The 22,722-nt window shown below is 33.5% G+C and overlaps 2 protein-coding genes, 1 long non-coding RNA gene and 1 pseudogene across 14 annotated transcripts; 3 read left to right on the forward strand and 1 right to left on the reverse strand.

Annotated features, from left to right (window-relative positions):
• The first annotated feature begins 152 nt into the window (after nt 1-152).
• Nucleotides 153-6,577, forward strand: LOC148578831 (uncharacterized). Its single transcript, XR_015902596.1, has 5 exons — nt 153-292; nt 398-716; nt 1,001-1,110; nt 2,339-2,415; nt 6,087-6,577. It is a non-coding gene; the product is annotated as an uncharacterized LOC148578831 (long non-coding RNA).
• Nucleotides 6,578-10,039: 3,462 nt separating this feature from the next.
• LOC148578832 (uncharacterized) lies at nt 10,040-11,524 on the forward strand. Its single transcript, XM_088502123.1, has one exon. It carries the CDS (start codon nt 10,152-10,154, stop codon nt 11,409-11,411), a length of 1,260 nt encoding a protein of 419 aa, XP_088358249.1. The 5' UTR covers nt 10,040-10,151; the 3' UTR covers nt 11,412-11,524.
• Nucleotides 11,525-12,379: 855 nt separating this feature from the next.
• Nucleotides 12,380-16,830, reverse strand: LOC107639755 (uncharacterized). Of its 11 annotated transcripts, none has more exons than XM_088502133.1 (10): nt 16,337-16,830; nt 16,061-16,158; nt 15,775-15,863; nt 15,490-15,565; nt 14,738-14,827; nt 14,478-14,543; nt 13,722-13,831; nt 13,483-13,605; nt 13,172-13,311; nt 12,380-12,989 (listed from the first exon to the last, which is right to left on the reverse strand). In XM_088502133.1, the coding sequence occupies exons 1-8, from the start codon at nt 16,749-16,751 to the stop codon at nt 13,593-13,595; spliced, it is 957 nt and encodes a 318-aa protein (XP_088358259.1). In that variant the 5' UTR covers nt 16,752-16,830; the 3' UTR covers nt 12,380-12,989; nt 13,172-13,311; nt 13,483-13,592. The 11 variants fall into 11 exon arrangements, with proteins under 11 accessions (XP_088358259.1, XP_088358260.1, XP_088358258.1 ...); XM_088502134.1 differs by having other exon boundaries at nt 13,172-13,206; nt 13,478-13,605; XM_088502132.1 differs by having other exon boundaries at nt 13,478-13,605.
• A 299-nt stretch (nt 16,831-17,129) lies between these two features.
• Nucleotides 17,130-20,035, forward strand: LOC107639937 (uncharacterized; annotated as a pseudogene). The gene is made up of 4 exons (XR_015902599.1): nt 17,130-17,640; nt 17,691-17,894; nt 18,922-19,153; nt 19,425-20,035. The product of XR_015902599.1 is annotated as an uncharacterized LOC107639937 (transcript).
• The last annotated feature ends 2,687 nt before the right edge of the window (nt 20,036-22,722 follow it).

Below are 22,722 nucleotides of genomic sequence, written 5' to 3' on the forward strand. Positions count from 1 at the left end.
CTTTACATTTTTCAGGTTGAAATTTATTTGCTTGCTCACATCCATTGCTGCAACACAGGCAAGCAGCTTTGAATAGCGTGAAAGGCTCACTTGGAGATTAACTAGCATTTAGATCCGTCGTGATTCCCCCTCCATTCTATGTAATTTAATGAATTAATAACAAAAGACTGAAAAATTTGGCAAAACATAGGCCAAATATCTATTAATATATAATAAGAATATAGTTGTGATATTTGCTCGACAAGTGGAGTGTTCTGTGTTTGACACGTGGAGCTGTGTATGATTGACAAGTGTATGTTACTATGTTTTTAATGTTGGGCACTTTGCCGTTCTCAATCCAAAGAAGTAACTGGGCGGGATTTGATTCAAATTCAAATTGAAAATGATTTTGTTTCAGGACTTTCAAGAAGAGAATATGAGAGAGAGAGTTGCCAGTTCTGATAGGGGGAGTAGTTGGCACCAGACTTCCTCTTTCAATGTCGCAGAGAAGAGAAGAAGAAAAGGTTGGTGAAGAAATAAAGCACGATGGAAGAAGTGGGTGGCGATGACAATGACGGTCACAGAGAAGGATGCTAGATTGACAGAGAAAAGAAGAGGAATGAGGCGGCGACGGCGGTGATGGAGCTTACCGACGCTGTTGGATCCATAGAACTTCATCTACCGCAGAACGCCGTCGCAGCCGTTCCTTTGCCAGCGGATGCTGCGAATGAAGGATGGTTAGTTCTCTCTTTATTTTGTTGTTTGATTTCATTATAACCAGAGAAGAATCCTTTATAATCCATTCTTCGGTGAACGACAGCTTCAAGTTCTAAAATTTTGGTTAATCTGCAATAAAATATATATTTTTTTGCTTTCAAATGATTGCATGTACATTTTGGTTAATCTATAATAATCCGTTTCCTTTTTGTTGTTGGATAGCTAACCGTGTTTGTCTTCTATTAACTATATTGCTGATTTTTTTTTCTTTTTCTGTTTTCGTATCTTATGTTATTTCTTAAAGAACATCTGAGGTGGTGATTGACCTGCAATTGCAAGTAAAATTTTTAGTCTCTATAATTCTTTGTTGTGGTCTCTGATGGAGTCTTTGATTATGCCAACAATGTCCTCCAGGTAATACTATCCTTTAAAATTTCCTTTTGTTGCCATTTGCATTTATGTTGATATTAGAGGAATGAAAAGATTGCTGCCTAGGATGGTGGATATTGATTCTATATAATGAAATTGACATTAAATTTCTACATTTTATGCCTCATTTGACATGATTGATAACATTTTTATCCAGTTCAATAATATATTTAATGTTATATAGACCTTTTCAATTTTACCGGTACTTCCATCCTCATCATCATAGAGTTCATGAGGAAGTTCAATAATATTTATTTGGGTTTGATGCCTGTACTCAGCAACCGTTAATCCATAACATATAGAGAAAAAAGAATAAACATTTGTGTGTTATATCCATTTCATTTTAATTAATTAGATCCAACACTAAAATATATTTATGTGTTCTGAATTTGCACCCACCATCTCATTGTTAGGGATTCTTTCATTTGGTATGTCAATCCTCTCATACTAACACATCACATATGCCAATATAAATTTTCTCGAAAGATGTTTTGAGTTCTTAATTTATCAGCTAGAATTGATTTCAGTAAAAAAGATCTGCTTTTGGAAATTCTACAAGAGATAATTTTGAAGCAATGAAGATCATCAAGTAATGCAAAATAAATTCTTTGTTCTTTTTGTTTGGGTATATACTAATGCAAATTACAATGTTAAAGTATTTGATTATCATATCTTGAAGGTTTATGGGATTTTTGTAAAAATTTTAATGAATATGGAGCATTTTGTTTTTTATCTGAAACTTAATCATGTGATACTTTGATGAGATGGTTTAAAACAAACCAAACCATGGAGCAGTTTCTTGGACTGTTAGGAGTCCAACAGCAATAGCAGAAAGTTGGAGATGCTACTGCTCTTGAAGTTAGAGTTGCTTCTCTTGAAAATGCTACCCCTCTTGAAGTTGGGTGTTTTTTCTATAATTTAAAGAAATTTAGTAAAAGCTATTTATAGCAACAATGGTTTTTCTTAGAGGCTATAGTTTTTTTCTTTCCTAAACATAAAATGTTCAAAGGTGTATGCATATCTTAAGTTCAGGAGTTGTTTCATAAAATGCTGGAGTAAAACAGCATCACACTTAAAATAAGCAGTCATTGTTGTCTGTTGACATCTTATGTAATTTAGTAGCTTTGACTTTTATAGATTTTTTTGTTACTACAAATTTTGATTTGCTTTTGGTTTTGCTAAGTAATTTGAAAACTTGATTTCTTTTTTTAAGGAACAACTTCTCCGACAAAGCTCAAGGTGTGAAATCTGCTGCAACGTGCTCCGGCTGAAGTTGCACCTGCCAAAGCGGTATGAATGATTCATCTGCCTTAATCGCTATTTTTTTACCCTTTTTTTGTTTAAATTGGATCTTTTTTTCTCTTCTTTAATTTGTTCAGTTTAATTCTTAGATGGCACTCTTTAAAATTTAACTAAGTTTATATGTATTTAAATAATTTTGATCTTCCTTTTCCTTCCATAACTAACTTCTGTATATTTTTTTCTGAGTTTTCTTTAAAAATGAGTTTCATACCATATATAAATATTGAAAACTCAAGGGCACATAGATAATGCAAACGGTTAAAGTCATGTATTACATGCAGTATTTTGTGAATATGCAGCAATAATACTAATAATAGTTGGTAAATTATCTGCTTTAATTTTCTTTTTCTTCTGCTATACATGCATGATGAATGTAGTTTTCCATTTTTTATTTTGTACTGTGATTTCTATTAACTCAGTATACACCACTGTTGCAGTTTTATGTTATGGTTTGTTGGCAGTTTTTTAATCATTGAACCATGCTCTTGACTATTTTCTATAAGTCTGTAACTATAACAACTTGAAAATTATATAGATTTTCTTTCCCCTATTTTGTAAAATAAAAAATTTTATAGTTAACTAATTTAAAAATAGGCCACTACATGTAAAACAAACATTTTTTTACTTCTTTAGTTAACTAATTGATTATTAGCATTTTATTAGAGAAGAGATCATGAACTTGAATTCTACAGTGATTCCATTAGCCTGTGTACTAAAGAGTTTAATCGTATCTTTTTTATGTGCCCTTAATGTTATGAAATTGGATGTAGATCCTCGATTGCGGTTTAATAGAAGAAGGCAGAGATAATAGGAGATGTATTCATCCTAATTTTGTATTATTGCTGAAAGTTTTCAATTGCTCTCTTGCCTTTTGTGTTGTTCTTCGCTCCCCCTCTGATTTGAACTTCTGTGTTTTCAATTTTAAAGATTTTATTATCAGCTTAGATGATATTGCTTGAGTTGTTCACCGTTCAATTTGTCCCATTGATCTTTAGAGGTGATGTAGTTATTGTGCTACTAATAATTGAAATTTTAATTATTATAATCGACAGAGTATGGAAATGACTATGAGATTAGCAAATATATAATTATTTGTTGCACATTAAAGATACAAATTTGTTGTCTTAACATAGATGTCGACATAGATAAAAGAACTTCTTAATCTAAGGTTTACTCACTGCATTATTATTCAACTTTGTTGGCCAATTATAAATAATTTTACTTCATTAAAACTGTCATTGCAGTGTTGTTTCGCGAGTACAGAAACCAAGTTCATGGTATATAATTATATCACTGGCTTTGTTGCATGTTTGGTTCTTCTTCTTAAACTATGTTTTGTTAGTATTATTGTTATTGTTTGTGTTGAAGCTTGATATGATTTGTTTTATGTTCCTGGTGGGTTAAGTAGGAGATTACAAAGAGACATATTATATTTGTCATGTAGTTAGATGCAAATTATAGCCTTTTTTACAAAGGATTTATGTATAATGTTAGTGTTTATCAGTATAAAAAGAAAAAGTCTTCACATGTTGGGAGAATGTAGAGAAATGGGGAAAGAATTTATCAGTTTAATTACTCATGTTGCAAATAAAGCAAATTTTTTTTTTAATTGAAATGATTGGGTGTGTTCTTAGTCCAATATAAATTATCTATCACCAACAACCATAGTTTCACCAATTTCGTTCATAGATTCTAATTTTTAGTATTCTTAAATCTTTGAACTAAATTTGAAATTAAGATATTTCAAGGAATTAAAATATGAGGGAACCAAAAGCATGAGAGAAATGAGTATTATTAATTTACATGTGATGACTGAAGATAAAGTATGATCATCTATCTATATATATCTTTTTTTTCTTTTTATTATCAATTACTATCTTTAAAGATCAAGAAAGTGCTTTATTTCGAATTTCACTATTTAAATGTCCTCATGCCAACTTAACATTCCTTATTATATATGGTTTATAATGATTTGAATTAGTCCATAATCTAACTATTTACCTTTTTTTTTGTGATGTGATGTAATTGTCTTTCCTTAAATACTTATATTGGGATTCGCTAAAAATGGTGATGAAAGAAATTAAAGAAATGGCTGCTAAACTTTAATTTTAGTGTGACTATTGAATTTTGATTTTTTAGATACGAAGTGCCATGTTTAGAGGCTTATATATGATGCCGCCTTTAGGTTCTGATTGCTTTTGCTTGACCCTGTTGACTTAGAAATGATACTTGAAGCCCATCAAATATAATAGTTAAATTCAACACTGCCCTTTAACTATACCATATATCTTTTCGTTCTATCTTTGTTTTAGTAGTTTGAAAAGGTTTCTTTTAAATCTTACTATTTTTTATGAGATTATCAACCAATGCTCTGAAGGTAAGTTAAAATGATGTGACAATGACCTTGGAATTTGATAATATGGCTGATTGATTCATGACTCATTTTATATAGGGACAAGATTTAGAACATATTTGTTTGAATTTCAAAAAGTGATATTGGATAGTTTTTAACTCAAGTTATTATGCATTTATGTTCACTTTCAAGCTGTACGATTTACAATGTGAATATCAGAAGTAAATCCTTCTCTTACTGAGGAGGCACTACAGGAACTCACGAACAAGATAACTAATCTAGGAATTAAACAAGAAGATTTGAAGTTGAAAGTAAAGTGCAGTATAAAATAGTAGAAAATGATGTTTTTCAAGCAAATTATTCGTTCTAGGAGACGGATTATGCAAACATGAATGTTATTGTTGGAAACAAGAGAACTTAAGTGATAAATTGGGGATTATGCAAAAGTCTAAACGTGGTCAAGTTAGTATTACACAAAATATTTTAACATTTAAAAATATTTTGCTTTTACTATATGTTTCTTTTTTTTTATAGTACTTGCTTGAGCTTGTGAGAAATGTAATATCACCATTTTTAGCATAAATTCAGTATTTTAGTTGATGAAAATTTCAAAAAATAATTAGTATTGCAAAAAGCTGTGAAAGGAGTTGCAATAACTTTAAGTTTATTGCATACTAAATTTAATTTAGAAATGGAGTTGAAGCAACTAAATAAAATATTTTAATATGATTAGTTTAGTATAACTTAAACATAATTTAATATTTTTAATGCATATGTATTTATTATTTTGTGTAGTCATGCCATAGTAGAAAATTGTTATAGAGAAACACAAAAGTTGTGTGCATGTGGGAACATAATAACTTTTAAATTTATCGCATACTAAATTTAATTTAGAAATGGAGTTGAAGCAACTAAATAAAATATTTTAATATGATTAATTTAGTATAGCTTAAACATAATTCAATATTTCTAAAGCATATGTATTTAGTATTTTGTGTAGTCATGCCATAGTAAAAAGTTGTGTGCATGTGGAAACATAATAACAACTTTATTAGCATATATATATATATAAACAAATTTGTAGGTCTATATGGGATGAAGAAACAAATTTTACAATAGAAAAAAAAAAGGTTTGGTTTAAAACATAAATTGATAAACATAATTTTTCTGCGTTTTATCTGATTCAAAGTGTAGTTAGAATTAAAAAAAAATAACTATTACATCAGTATGGTAATTATGCATCACTGGATATAATTCTATTTGAAGGTCTCTTGATGTTTTCAATGATTAGTTTTCAATTTTGCAGAATCGTCACGCATTCGAGAAGCCGGTAAAAATCTATAACTGAGGATTTGTATCATCTCAGCCCGTCAATATAATAATATATTCAGCCAGTGGCACTCTGCAGCTTTCAGGAGGTGGCAAAAGAAGTATGTAGAGGATAGATATACTCTATCAATCTTATGTTGGAAATCATAACATTATTATAGCTTAGGAGATAAGTGTATAGCCTTAAACAGTTGCTTACTGGTTATTGAATCTCATTCCCTTAGGTTCTCATCTCGTTGGTGATTCCTTTGTATTTTAGTATATAAGATTTTGGGTTTGGGTTTGGCTTTGTATATAAGTTATAGGGATTACTCAAATGTCTTCCATGTCTGTTTTTATTCTGGCTCTCTCTTATTTGCTTTCCTTGGAGAGACTAGAAGGATTTTGTATATGCTTTTGCAGGGTCTTCCATGTAATTTTATTTCATGACTGGTTTTAATTTTCAATAGAAGCATATTATTGATTTCACTTTAATAGTAATATTAGTTTGCTCCCACTTGTACTTGGGTTCTCATCTATACGTTGCTGTTTTAGTATTTTTAATGGTGGTAATTATTATTGAGAAAATTGTTATAAAAGACTTATAAGAATATTTAATTATTAAAAAGAACATTTGATAAAAATAAAATTCAAAAATCTTTAATATTAACAAGGAGTCAAGGACTGACGGCCTACAATTAAAAACCAACAAAACCAAATTCCAAGGAGTGGCTACAACAAATATAGGATCACACTGATGCTCTAAGAACATGAACATCAGAAGTAGACATGAAGAATATCTATCTGTAAGTCAATCAGTCAGTATGATACAAATGTTCAAGAGGACTAGTGTTTTCAATGGATTGATCCCTTTAGAAGGCAATGCTGCAGTCGTCTACTCAGAGCCTCCAACTTCTCAAACCTGTCACCCTTTCCCTTTTGTCAGCTGTCTCGCCTTTCTTCTTTTTCTTCTTAATCTTGTTCTTGTTCTTCTTGAGCTTCTTTTCATCTTCTTTTGGCTCTGAACACTTTTCTTTCATGCTTCTATACTGTATTCTTAAATTGTTAACATCAATTATATCATTACGTACTCAAACTTTACAAATAAGCATGAGAAGCAACGACAATAGTCAACAGACCACATTGATATAAACTAACATTCAAATTAGAATCTCACTTCACTTACACATCATTTTCAATATTACCCTTAGTTTAATCAATAAAACCAAGAATAAGAAGAGAAACATATAAACATTGTGAGTGCATGCACGTGTGCACATTTCTGTATGCAATATACGTATACCTGAGGGAGGTTATCGACCCTTAAATCTGCACAAGATTCTTCATCATTGCCTCTAAGAACATTTGCCCCAACTTTCTCTGTTTGAGCTTGTACATGAGAAACAATCTTCAATTTGATTATTTACCTTATCCTGAGACTCCATTATTACTCTGAAAGTGGAGGATAAAGGGGGAGATGGAGAACCACATCGCTGACGACCACTCGACGAGAGAAAAGAGAAAAGAGAAGAAAGAAGAGAGAAGAGGAGACAGGGAAGGAAAGCCAACGAATGACGCTGGGAGATGGATTGGACGGCAACGGCGACGGCTCATCTAGACGGTAACGGTGAAGGCTGAGACCAGCAGAGAGTAGAGTATGTGGTGGTGAGTTAACAGGAAAAGAGATTAGGAATTAGGGTGACTTCGGAGTTTGTTCACCGTGTGGTTGGGGATGGGGCGGAATTTAGAGTGTGATGAGTTTAGGATTTTTGATAAACCCATATTTTATGAGTTATTTTGTGCTTAGTTTGAGTGATTTATTCAATCCTTCACCCACTTATTCATATTAATTGCATGGTTTTATTTTCCTTTCCTTATTATGTGATGTATGTGAAAAACAAGTTTCCCAAGCTTTTAAATTAATTATTTTAATTACCTTTATTTCCATTCGATGCCGTGATTAGTGTGTTGAGTAGTTTCAGATTTTCTAAGGCAGAATGACTTAAAGGATGGAAAAGGAAACGTACAAAAATGGAAGGAAAGTGCGAAACGGAGTTTTGAAGAAAACAGCAAGGTTTAGAACCAACAATAAATCAATGCTTCAACAATTATTATTACAAAAAACAAAATTTACACCTAGGGTTAGTGGAAGACAGGGAAGAGTGCAGAGTTGGCGGCGACAGGGACAATGGCTGGGGTGGAAGGGTCGAACAGAGCTGGCACCGGCGAGAAGACTGCGCGACGGCAACTGGCACTGGCGGTGGCTGCGATTTCGACGGCTGAAAGGAAAGCTGTTTGCACGAACGGAAAGCTGGCTAAAAGGAACTTTCGACGATGAGTGACTTCCAAGGATCTTGCGACGGAGGCGGTGGTTGGACGGAGGTTGCGCTGGAAGCTCGCGGTGGAGACTGGACGTGGTGAAAGCGAGAGGTGAGAGTGGAGGACTGGAGGGGAGGCTCGAGAGTGGCTCTCTGCAGTGTGGGTGTGTGCGTGAAAAAGTGCTAGGGTTCACCTTTTGGCAAAATCAAAACGCGTGCGTTTTTTTGGCAAAATTAAAAAACCGGCCGGGTCACGGTTCGCCGATCGGTTCGATGGTCCAACTACGATTTTTGAATTTGACGGTTTTATTTTCTATTCAAACCGTATTTGCTAACGATTCTCGGTTCGACCGGCCAGTTCGAACCGGTTTTTAGAACATTGTTGTATACTATTAAACGAACAAACATATTACGGTTTGTTTTTGTTAAATGTTGGAAGGTGTTTGAACATAAGTAACATGTGTTGGCATGATGATTTCTTTTTAATTTTGTAACAAGAATTATTCTATTATGCTCACCGTCACAGAGTAAGTGTATGTCAGGTGAATGTTGAGCCTCCTAACATAAATCTTTTTGGTAAATTTTAAGATCTGCAAATCAATTGTTACTTGTCCAATGTCCATACCATTTAGAATTTCTACTTAGATCAATCCAACATATGAAGTAAATATAAACAAAAAAGAAAAAATAAATAAATTAAGAACAATGTTATCTTGACATATAGTAGTATTGTTGTTTATTTAATGAAATCTTAAATTATTTTTTACTTCAGCAATTTCGATTATATCTTTTGGGGAACTACTGGAGAAAAATACCAGTACAAGAATATTTTTAAGTTCATATAATTTTAATATTTTAAATTTTTTATTAATTCAATTGAATCGATCGATGAAATCCGATTTTTAGAATCTTAAAAAATACACACAAAATAACTTGATTTATAATTTAATTTCATTTAAAATTGATGTAAAAATTACATACAATACATCGCTCAATAACATACTAAAATGTACAAATAATTTAAAGTTTTAAAAGACACAAAAAAAATCTTTTATTAAAATTTCAATAACTCATAAAAGTTAACTGAATAAAAGGTCATAAATCCAAGTGATAGAAAATAATAAAAATTACTATAAAGATAATAATAATTATGATCGGATGAAAAAAAATAAAAGAAGAAAACAAAAAAGAAAAAAAAAGACAATATAAATTAATAATTTTAAAAATAAAAATAAAATTAAAGATAATTTAAAAAATTAAATATAAAATTAAAAAAATAAATATTTTTTATCTATTAAAATTATACATGAAGATAACTTATATTTTGTTTTAAATTAAATATTATAAAAAAATAAATAAACTTAATAATGCTTATAAATAATTAATTTGTAATTAACGTTTATAAATATTTATTTCTATTTTGTTACACATAATTTTTTTAATATATTATTTGATTCAAATTTATAAATTTTTATACGTTCTAAAGTTAAATAAATATTAAAATTTTTATATGTTTTTAAATATTTTTTATTTTTATTTTTTAAATTATTCCATCAAATTTATAATTTTAAAAATAAAAATATAAAAATTAAGTTAGTATATATATAGAGAGAATAAGTAGATATTCGAAACCCTAGTCGCTCGTCAACAGCCCCATTTTTCATCTTTTAACTTTCTAGTGCTTTACCCTAATCCTAGCTTTTTGCTGCCGCAGCACCACCGATCTCGTTCTATCGGAGAGAGTGATGGCGGAATTGGATGCTGCTGAGTCAAAAAGACGAAAAACTGAGCAGGTTGAAATGGCGAAGGAAGCGTGCCTTTGCCTTGTGACATATAAAAAGTTGATCGTGATCAAACTGAGCAATTTAAAGGAAGAAGTTGATGTCATAGATTGGACTTGTTTGCCTCCACCACGGTTCGAGTTGTGTTTGGATCTTCCAGAGCCTGATATGTGTCCCTTCGAGTTCGACTCCAAGATCTATATGGCGCCGTCCAGCCTGCCGCCTGAAATTCACAGAAGCAAATCCATTTCCATGGCGAATCTGGTCCCCTGGCCAATCTTCGAAATCAAATTTGAGGAGGGAAGATTTGCGCGTACGGGATCACTGGATGATGCACCCTTTCCTTTTGACGAATCATACATCGCAAACACGCCAGGCTCAGGCGATGTTTACTTCTATATAAATCTGAAACCACGGGTCAAAGATTCATCTGGATTTTATGTTCTTTGTTCTGGTTCTAGAGTTTGGAAACCGTTAATGGCTCCTCCGGCCATTAGCTTCGAGCCACTTGTCGACAATACCATCTTCGTCCTCGACAACAACCTCTTTTTTTTATCGTCCACTGAGAGTGACTCTTGTTTGGCCCGCTTCGACCCCATAAAAGAGACTTGGATGGATAAGTCTGCCGCTGATAACAATCTTTCGAACTTCCTACAGGGTAGGCTCATTAGCGGTGATGACCACTGTCGTGTTACTTATTCCCCACACATTTCTGTGTCCCTTCCGGGTCTTGGCAGCAGCAACTACACCGTTTGCCTTACACATGAGTATGTGATGGAATCTCCTCATACACATTTGGACAAGGTCCTTGCCATTCTCGTTAACCACCAGAATGGCCTAGTCGCATTATACCAATACCTTGATGTGGGTTTTGAGGGTATTCAACCTCCAATGGAAGAATCGGAAGAACCGGGCAGATTCAATTTTGTTGACCTTGGCAACGGGAAGCTGTGTGCAATACGCTCTGCAGAGCTGTTGCATTTCGAACCGGATTCATCCAAGCAATGCATCTCAGTTTTCACACTGTCCATGTTGAAGGACGTTGCAGCATTGCAACTTGACAGTGGGGCTCCTTCCATGGAGCAAGATTTCTTACAAGTGACTGTCCATAGGAAGAGTGTCTTCACCATGGAGAACTGTGGGCTTACTAATTATATGCGCCATGCGTTTGTTTGGCCACCTACTAAGGGAGGAAGATTTCAGCACAGGACAACTCCGTTTTAGTAACATTTCTTGTGGCTTATTATCATCCTTAGTCGTTTTCAATAGGATTATGAATGAACAATGAATTAAATATTAATGTCTATATGAATATGATATTGCTTGAGTTGTGTCTATATTCTCTTTAGCTCATACAAAAATTTTTGAGATATTTGCATTATTGCTGATCATATTAAATGATCAACTCACTGCTTTTTACAACTAATAGCCCGCACATATTATGTCAAAAGAAACATTTTGAAGTTTCACATAAAGTTAGAATGGTTCTTGTTTGAAAAATTTAGTTTAAATTTTTTATTTGAGTCATATTTATAATATTATCGATTGATTACTTTATTGATTGAGTCCTGCTAGGGAGCCAATGGACTATTTGTACATGTGTATAATGGACTATTGAGTTAAAAATGAACATCACCCATATGATTTCCATCCGAATACTAGGGATAATAAACATCTCAGTCACTTATCCCAAAAGTTTAACCTGATTTTGGGATTCACCAAAGATCAAACTCTTGACCTTTCGGATCTCAAGCTCTAATATCATGTCATGATACCATTCATCCCAAAAGTTTCAGCTGATAGAAAAAGGTAACACTAATGATCTCTAATACTCTCTAAACCTCTATTGTACACATTGTACGCTTAGGTCATTGGCTCCCTATACTTTCTCTTATTGATTAGATTAAGAAAATAAGAAAATAATAAGAATGATGATGAAGGGAAAATAATCTTCAGTCTGGGTTACAAAAATTCAAATCAAGTTTCTAAATGATTAAAGAATGATGTTATTTTTATAATGTCATTCTGTATGAATTTAGGGAGAAAAGTAACATTATCAGAATAGGTCATGTTCCTAAACAAAATAAGCCAATGTGTGGTGGTCAGTTTTAACTGAAGTGCTATAAAGGGGTTCTATGAGTCTATTCTTTCAAGAGATGATTATTTCTACAAAATATAATGATACATGCATATGGAGTAAAGAAATTTACAACTCTCATTCATATATGATAATGTCATACTCTGTACAGAGCCCCAAACTAAAACAAAACATAGGGGAGCAAAAAGTTAAGAACAAGAAGTGGAAACCTAAAATCTAATGGGTGACTTTATCAACATTTTCTTCCAATACATATTTCACATATTCAAACCATTATCTCCAGTACAAGTAACATAGTTTAGTGTAGCCAGTTCTACTCAATCTATTATTTGTTGTACAATGGATTTCAGCTTCAAAACGGCATTTGTGTCATCACAGGTGAATTCCCCATGTAAGCACATCTGGTTAATACTACAGGGAAACTTCTGCATGTAGTCAACATTTAAGTTCCTATTCACTTGCCACTGGCCATGTATCTGTGAAAATGGAAATCCATTTTGCATATCTCACAAGTCATGACCGAGAGGGCCGTTTCCGGTCAGGATGATGTTCCGACTTCCGACCTATCCACGTTATCACATCTTCTGACAAACTGGTCAAGAGTTCTCTGCTTTGAAGGCCTATGCCCAATAGTAGTATGCTTTGCAGGGATACTCAATGGCTGATTATTTGACACAGCTAAGGTGTTCTCATGGGCATCTCATCTGATTTTTCAATAACTAAAATTCAGAATGGTTCCTCAAAAACATCAAAAAGTAACTTTCAAATACTGCTTGAGTATAGATCTTGACAAAATATAAATATAAACCAGAATTAAAACCTTGAAACTAAGCATTATGTACATTTTGCATTACATATGATAGTTCAAGAAGATGTAGAAATGTACCTGCCCCAAATTATCCAGTTTGAATTGCACCATCCCTAAGGCGTAAAAATTTAATCATCAATACATAATAAATGTTAAGTCAATGCTATACCAAGCAGCGAAGGACTGCTTGCCAACTAGTATATATTTACTGATGAGACCTGTAAACAAGAACTAACTAGTCAAAAAAACGGAAGAGCACATGTTGTCTTTACTACTCAAAAATTTAGATATGAGAGTTCTTTTCATTTAAGATATCTGTTTTCTTAATGTTGTCATGCAACTAGTAACAACTCTCTCCTTTCTACTTAATGAGTGTAAGAATACCTGACCAATTCTATGAGCACGATCTTTGGCCTGAATTAGGTCACCTGGAGTCCAGGATTGTTCTGTAAAGATAACTGAGCTTGCAGCAGTTAAAGTTAATTCAACTCCTCCCGCTTTATAATGGATAGCTGCATGATAACGTGTCACATGAAATCATTATCTCAAGCACAAATACTAACCAAGACAACAGAAAAAATGCTTATAACGGAAACACATGGAAGAAATACACAACCAAAAATACCACCATAGTGCAGCTGCCTTGATATAATCCTTTTCCTGGAAATCTGTAACCAATTGTTGCCTTGATGCAGCGGGTGTACCTCCATCAATCCGGATGCAACCCACTTTTTTCTTCTGGAAATTTTCAACAGTTTTGGTAAGTGCTATAATTTCCAATATAAAAAAAATGAGTAAAATTGAACTGGTCTTCGCATCTATCATTGGCTGATGGTGCGCAAATATAAGAAACTTGCAACCTGCCGGAAGTGATCACAACATATTACACGTGATAATCACCGATAGCCCAAATGAAATAGAAAGATGGAAGCAAGAGGGAAAAAAAATTGAAGCAATCAAACTTTCAAATTAAGCATACACAATGATTTGGGGGGCTGGAAGATGGATGAAATATAAGAATTAACACATAATCTAGTTTACAATTTGTGTTTATTTCGGTCACCACTCAGACAAGCCAACGTGGACACCAATAATAGTTGTGGCATACGTATTAAAATGTCATATGCTGACATTTTCACTACACTGGTCAGCCAATTTAATTCATTCAACTTATGGTCCTATACTAAGGGGCACCAATTGCAATAAAAGCAATTAGAAAAGACCAATTTAATCATGCATCATGCAAGCACACCAATCAAAGGAGATGGGTGAGAAACTAGAGAAGTTGAGAACCTAACTTGACTTTCTTATAGTACATACAGCTGCAGTCACCAAATTCTTTATTGACATTTTATTGCTTTGAAGCAGTGGAGGGGAGCAATACCTCAATGACAGTTCTGAGATATTCAAGAGCAGCAGGAATCTTGGCATCAGCAGAATTAGTATATATCTGGAATCGAATATATCATGATTCAGTTTTGATCATATACCAGTCAAAATGATTTAAACTACTCCAATATTGGCCAAGGCCTGAGAAAATGTTGCAGTAAAAACTATAGACCTATCATAGTTCTAGGTAATAAGAAAAACTTCCAAACAACTTGTACAAGTCAAGATAATGTTCAGGGCTTCTTCCATGCAAACCTTGTTAATCAAATTCTTTTGAGTAAATTTAACAGATTCAGACTCATCTTTTGATTTAGCAGACTTGAGTTTGGCTTTTACCACCTCCAACTGCAGTATAAAAAAAAAGCAACTAATAGTAATTAGATTTTACCACCTCAAACGCAAACCAAAGATGGAGAGCACATATTACCATCTCCAAGTCAAATAACCTAATTTTAGAAAGAAAACTTACCACAATCTTATTCTTACCAATAAAAATTGGTGAGCAAATTTTTGAACCATTTTCAAAGTGGAAGTTTTAGTAAAATACTTATAATCTAAACAACAATCACATAGTTCAAATAAATGAAATCCACAGTCCACTTTTTTGAATATCAATAACCCTATAAAATGTAAATAGAAAATAATTTTTTATGCCCAAAATAAGCATATTGTCAAGACATACAAGAATTCTGTTCCATAACTAGCTCAAACATAAATAATCAGAACTGCATGATGCTATACTAGTCTCGAGATATAGATGCAAAACAAAAATATGGATGGAATAATGCCAAAGTGACAAAGGCACAACGACCATCAACATGGAAAAATATGTATTGCGAAACAATTATTTACTTTGCTATAACAGCTACTATATGGATGGAATCCCAAACACTTGACCAGCTTCCCCCCAAAGAAATTATATAAGCCAAGCTCGACTCTTATTAAGATAGAAAATAACAACATCAGTTTCCCAATTATAGAGAAAATGAAAATAGAAGAATTACTACCTGAACTTTATAATTAGATATTTCTCCTAGAACCTTCTCTGCTTCTGACAAGGAAGAAAGCGGGAACATCCATAACCTGCAGACTCAAATTTTCAAATAACTAAGCCCTCAAAACAGCCAATCCCGAAAAGCAGAAATTATTACCTGCCATGAAACATAGCCTATAAAGCATGAGTATGCAGGAACTTGTTCAAGGTCAAAGACATAGCCCCTAATTATGGAAAATTCAAAATTTTCAATAGAAATATAAAGTTCAATACTCTTGATGAAGTTAGCATGTGAAACCTGGTCATATTGGAATTTCGCTGCAACATGCCCACTGGAATGAAGAAAAAGTTTGACAGAAAACTTCGGCAGTTCTTTAGAAGGCTCATCTGGTTACATATAAAGCCAAAATCCAAAGGAAATGCCAATAGATCAACAAATGATATTTCAAAACCCGAAGAAATTACATCTAAGTTTATAACTATTATTTTTTCTTATGGTAGATAATTAGAATTAGAGACAAGTAACACAGCCCTCAACAATGACACTGAAACAAATGTTAAGGTTTTGAAGGAAAGAAGCATACTTTTTCCCTTGAGGCAAAGCGTCCACCTGGATTGGAATACAAACACACTATGAGAAGTTCTCCTTCCAGAAACTGAACCACAGGGTCTTTTGATTCTTCTGCATTATTTTGTTTTCTAACATTAAAATGAGGGATACACACTCATGAACAACACTTCAACAAAATTACCCACACACCAAAAGACAAATTTAACCCAACAAGAGCAGAAAGAAAAGCAAAGCTAGATAATACAAAATGGGAAACAACATGAAATGAAGAAAAGATGAAAACTTTAACTTTTGAGGACGGGAATCGGAAATGGGGTTTGGTGGGAAGGGTTGGGAATGGTTGGACGGCGAGGGGGGAGGGGTCGCGGCCGTAGAGGAGCTAGAGGTGGTGGTGAGGTAGAGGCCGACGTGGAGGCAGAGGCGGAGAGGATGAGGGTAGCGGTGAGGACGAAGGTGGTGATGACGGAGACGATGGAGGTGACGACGGGGTCAGGGAAGTGGTGGTGGTGGAGGAGGGTACAACGGTGGTGACGGGAGGTCAGGGAGGTGGTGGAGGTGGTTACGAGGGCCACTAAGGTAGAGGTGATGGTGGTCAGGGTGGGAGTACCGGAGGTGGTGATCGTGGTCATCCTGGAGGAGGATAGAGGTGAGGCAGGTGGCCAGAGCCATGTATATGGTTGCGGTGGTGTGTGTGGAAGAGCCATCTGTACATGTATATCCTTACGGTAGAATTCACCAACTTTTAATTATTATGTTTTTGTTTGAAAAGCTTATTAGCGTAAGGGTTTTTTTTTTTTTCAAATAAGCCCTATAAATTAACAAAAGGATGACACTGTTGTGTTGTAATGTAAATGGTAGAGTGAAAGAAAGACACACATAATCATCGTTTCTGATCCCATGGGCTAATTTTTTTTTGTTATGGAAGTAAAAGTGGTGATATACTTTAACATGGTAATTTTTGATGTTTTTTAAAATTGTAGAAGTACACAAATTTCTCAGACTAAAATTTTTTAATTTTTTTTAACACAAATCTCTGGGATCGATTTGTGTACCTCTCAGAAATCCCTGGGATGGATTTGTGTACCTCTCACAAATCATTCGGTCCAATTTCTGTATCTCTAATAAATCGGTCGGTCCGATTTCTGCTTCTCTAGTTAAACGATCCCACGTTCAAGTATAACACCCCCAACAATCCACATTTAAAAAAAACACCAATACCACTCCAATATTAAAAATAAAAAATTCCCCCTCAGGGCCTCACCCTTCAATCTCTATACTCAAATTAACGCACCCTTTTATAACTCCATCATCCACGTTACATTCCTCACTTCTCAGATCACCATTCACTCGGACAAGGAACAAACAAAAACAAACACTAGAGTTTCTCTCTTTTTCTTTTATTTGTTTGATTTTATTTCCGATCTTGTCCCTTCACTGGAGCTGTTGAAACGCGGTCGTTTCGGGGCCATCGCTGCTGAGTTTGAGATTGGAAATGGTGGGAGGAGGGAGCAGGAGGGAGGAGGCGCCGGTCATAAACAGCTCCAACGTGTTCGCAGCGCTCGGAAGCCTCAAGAAGAAGAAGAAGAAGCCTGAGATTCTGAGAAGGAACAGGCTTCATCCAAGGGGAGAGCCTCCTCGTCCTCTTCCACCGCCGCTTCCTCCGCCGCACAACAGCAGGAGAAAAAGGAGGTTTTCTGGGCCCCGGCGCCACTCACGTCGAAGTCATGGGCTGACGTTGACGACGAGGATGATGACGAGTTGACGACTACTACGCCATCACCGCTCCACCTCAATCCATTTGGGGCGCTCCTGTTGCTGCTGCAGCTGAATCCGAGGCCCATGCTGAGGTGAACATAAAACTTTGAGCATTATTTCTTTTTTTAATTGGATTATTCTATTTATGTGTGTTGGATCACTACTGCTGAAATATATGCAATGGCTTGAATCGTTTATTTTTTAACTATGGATGGTGATGATCGTTGGCTTGATGCAGAGTGTGTGTAATTTTTTTCTTTTATTATTGTGTTTTTTATTTTTGAATCCGTTAGTCCTGTGGCATGGATAGCGACTAGACTTGGAAAAGGTGGATTAGTTGAGCTGTTCATGTTCTCACATTTATTTGCCACGAGGTGAACCGAACTGGAATGGATGTTATTCAGTAGGTGTTTTGATTGTGTTGTCTGTGTTCAATGCTGTTTTGAAGGTTGGATTGGATGGGTTGATAATGGTGTCCTTGAGGAGAAAGAGTTGTGTTGAATGTTATTGCATGCATGATTGGAAAGAAAGCTGAGTGTTTCTTTTTATATCTTAAAGATATAATGTTGGATATTCTGTTTGATAATGAGGATCCTGGATTCTGGTCTTGTTCTGGATATCTAGCTCTGGGAAGGTATTTATGATCCTTGTTGAATTGTCATTTATGTGATTTGTGTTAATGGTCTAACGATCTGTAATCTGTATGCTTGGATTTGATGACGTTGTAGCTTGTCGGTTTAATGATTTGGAATCTGATTAGATTAATATGCATTTGATGACTATTTGTCGGTTTGCCGATTTGTTATTCTCATTTCCGGATTTGCAATTTGGTTCTGCAAGCTCAAGTTTCCACGTGTTCAATCTTGCATAGTTAAAATGATTGTGTCTTCACCCATAACTATAATGTTTAACGTAGATGATATCATGTAGCATGGACTTGCCCTTCACGTCCCATTTGGAGTAGTGAAAGCTGAAAGCTGCATAACTGGGCACTTAATTGTTAATTTGTTTTGGCCTTAATGGCAAATTAATAACATAGAAGATGGTTATTATTGTTTCATTGAGACATTGAGCTTCACATTGGACTAACTGCAAGACGTGTGAATGATTTAATAGCAGGAAAGCTATAGTGAGATAGAAGGCCTTGATGATGCTGAGGATGAACATGAAAATGATTTAGAAGCGCCAATAGAACCTGAAACTGTTGTTAAGAAGCCTCGTGAGCCTTCGTTGTCTACCAAGGAAACTGAAGAGCAACTTTCAAAGAAGGAATTGAAGAAAAAGGAGCTTGAAGCTGTTTTAGCAGAGCTAGGATTGCAAAAAGAACCCGGAAGCCAGGCTGACTCCCATGGTAATATGATGTTTTTGATATTGTGAAAGAAAAAAAGAAAAAAGATATTATAATTATCTTAGTTCTTTCAAGGAGGTATCTATCTTTTCGGAATTTGTTATTGATTTAACCATGCTGGCTACAAGAATGCTATTTAAATATCTAAAGTATTAAGTTGAGGCTTGAACTTGCTCATGCAAACGTTCGCCAATACATTTGCAAGCCCTGCTAAGATGACTGATTATATAGAAATTTCTTACTTGGAATCTTTTACCTATCCTGGAAAATTCAGGTGCTGAGAAGAAGGTCGAGGATCGCAATGGTGAGTTAGAAAAGGAGAATGCCACCGGTGAAAGCAAAAATGCAAAGAAGAAGAAGGACAAATCTTCAAAGGAGCAGAAAGAATCGCAAGACCTGCCTGATTCTGTGGCTGATGGAAAGACAACTACGGAAACTGCTGGAACGGGGAGGGCAGAGGATGCACCTGTAACTGACGTGAAAGAGCGGCATAAGAAAGTTGCATCTGTGAAGAAGAAAAAATCAAGGAGATGGATGCTGCTGCTAGGAGTGCAAGGCTTGCCGTGGCAAAGAGAAAAGATAAGGCGACTCACTACAATCAGCAGCCTGTGCGGTAAACAGGCTGACAAGTGGCAAAGTACTTGTATCTTCTCTTTGTTTATCCTTTTGTTTTGCCCTTTATATTTTCAGTCTTTCCATTATCATATATGGGCATATGCTCTTTGTTCATTTGCAAATGCAAAATAAACATCGATAGCGGCTTTAGATAAATTGACTATGAGCAAATTTATAATTTTACGTGAGGGAAAATAGGAGTATATGAATCTTTCACTCTGCTACTCTATGTGTACTTATCAAAGTTTTGAAACAAGAAGGTATAATCCATTTTTCTGTCCCATTTGTTTCATTGTATGCGCATCTCCGAGAAAATTCTTGATGAGTTCATCTGATGTATCAGATGCCGTTAGAATACATCAGCGCATTTTTTGAATTTGGGTTGCCTATAATTCCCTTCAGTCTCTCGGAATTTAAGAGAATTAGTAGCATGGTGCAATGTGAGCGTATCATTCTTGTCAAATCAAAGTTCTTTTAAGATCTGATGACGTTGATATGGAGAATGGAGTTGAAATGAATGGGCAAGATGTAATGCTTATAATAAGTAGAGTAACAAATGCTACAACCTATTAATTGGTTGAAGACAGTATAAACGAGAAACAGGAAAATTATAGGAGAAAAGTTTAATTAATTATTTAAAGAAAAAAATATAAAATATAAAAATTTCTCTTAAATTTTGGTCAAAATTTTAAAATTACTCTTAAATATTTTTTTGTTTCAATTTTATCCTTAAAACTTTTAATTTGCATCAAGTATATCTCTAGTAATTTTTTGGAAAGTTTAGAAGTAATCATTAACAATGCATAACAACTATGTCCGATTCTTTTTGTGATTCAACATGTTTGATTTGCTTATGTTAAAGGTTGTTCTTTGCTTATGTTAAAAGTTGTTCTTGTGAAATTATTGTTAAATAAGTTTAAAAGTTTTTGAAAAATTAATCACCACTCACCTCGAGTATATATGATGCAAATTGAAAACTTTAAGAATAAAATTAAAACTAAATAAAATTTAGAGATATTTTCTAATTTTTTAAAAAATTTTAAGGACAAAAAATATACTTTATTCTTGTTTAAAATACATCGTGTATTTTAAAATAGAAAGCACTAAGTTATTCATTTATAAATTAGCATGAATAAAAGTATCAAAATATAAACTTTTATTTTCTTAGTCAATTAATTTTGAGTTCAAATATTGAATTAAAAAAATAAAAACTATGATGTGAAGTGAATAAAACAGATAGTACCAAAATACAATGATACAGTGTGTAGAAAATAAATTGAATACTAAAGATTCTATTGATAGCACCAAAATTATTTAAAATTGACATAAGAAGTTCAGTAATACGACACAAAAAAATATTGAATCTTTCTAAAAAATATCACAAATTCAATGAATTGAATAATTATCTCACATATAAAACAAAACATAAAAGCTACAAAATAACACCGAAATGTCTTCACTCTAGCCTCAAAATTTTTAATTAAATGATGTGGTAAAACTAAACTTATTTCATAAAGACTTGAGTTCATATTCACAAATTTTAATAGAAAAGAGAATAAGTGAAAAAATATGTAGATAATGTAGCGAAATTAAGTAGAACAAGTGCAAAAATTTGAAAGAGAATGAACAGTGGCATTTATGTATAAAAAGACGACGACATAAAACAACACATAAATTTTTAAAGAATAACAACGAAATGTCTTCACTTTAACACCAAAATTTTCAACTAAATGATGTGATGGCACTAAGAATTTATTTCATGAAGAAATGAGTTGCATATTTACACATTTTAATAGAAAAAATAAGTGGAAAAAATAAGTAGATAACATAGCGACATTAAGCTGAACAAGTACAAAAAATCGAAAGAGAATGAACAGTGTTATTTACGTATAAGAAAAAGTCAACGATGACAATGATAATGATGACGATGATGGAGGAGGAGGAGGAGAAATCAAATGAAAAAAGAAGAAGGCGGAAGAGGAAGTGGTAACCACAACCACAATAACAAAAGAGAAAAATTAGAAAAATGGAGGACGAGGACGAGAAGAAGAAGCAGCAGCAAGAGTGTGTAAGTGAGATGATGAAGAAGAACCATGATAAAAAAAAAAGTGCAAGCAGGGCAAGTGGCGCGTGATGTGAAAACTATTATAACAACTTAGTTGAACTTGGACATGTAACTTATCTGGAGTTGGTTGTAGAGCATTATTATTCAGTATATATACTCTTAATAATTTAATTTTGATGCACTGTCACTATAAAACAGTTTTACATGTGCATCTAATTACGTAATGCCACATCATGAAAAACTACTATTTTCATTGATAGTAAGAATGGCCATCCAAAAAGACAAATGTGATTGTACAACTGTATAAAATATTTTATGTAGTTAGTGCATCAAAATTAAACTCTTACTCTTATATTTCTATGTCAAAAGTAAAAATATGGTATAATATTGAGCATTATACTGAGCTAAATTAAATTATTGTATGTGTTAAATTGAACAAAATTACCTTATTTAACTCAATATTTATAATATCTAAATAAAAAAATATATATAATTTTATGTATATAATCTTTATAATTATATATTTATTACATCTAATATTATATATTTATATAAACAATAATTAATAAATATAAACAAAAGCCAAAATAGTCAAATTATGACTTCTTTTAATCCCTAATTTTAGTACTAAATGTTTTGGTATATAATTAAGAATGCATAGGATGAACTAGTACAAAGGAAGAAAAATGTAAGATAAGTGAATGATCTGGTAAAGACATAGAATTAACAAAATTTATTTTACATCTTACTCAATTTTTGAATAAGACTTTTTAATTAAGAGCTCTTGCTTATATGTATTTTGTATAAAAAAAGTACAAACTTTTTAAATTACGAATAAATATTTTTTAAAGACAAATAATATAATGAACATAAATAAGTTACACACATTTTA

Source organism: Arachis ipaensis, chromosome B1, assembly GCF_059453495.1.
Source record: "Arachis ipaensis isolate K30076 ecotype BB chromosome B1, ASM5945349v1, whole genome shotgun sequence".
NCBI lineage: Eukaryota > Viridiplantae > Streptophyta > Magnoliopsida > Fabales > Fabaceae > Arachis > Arachis ipaensis.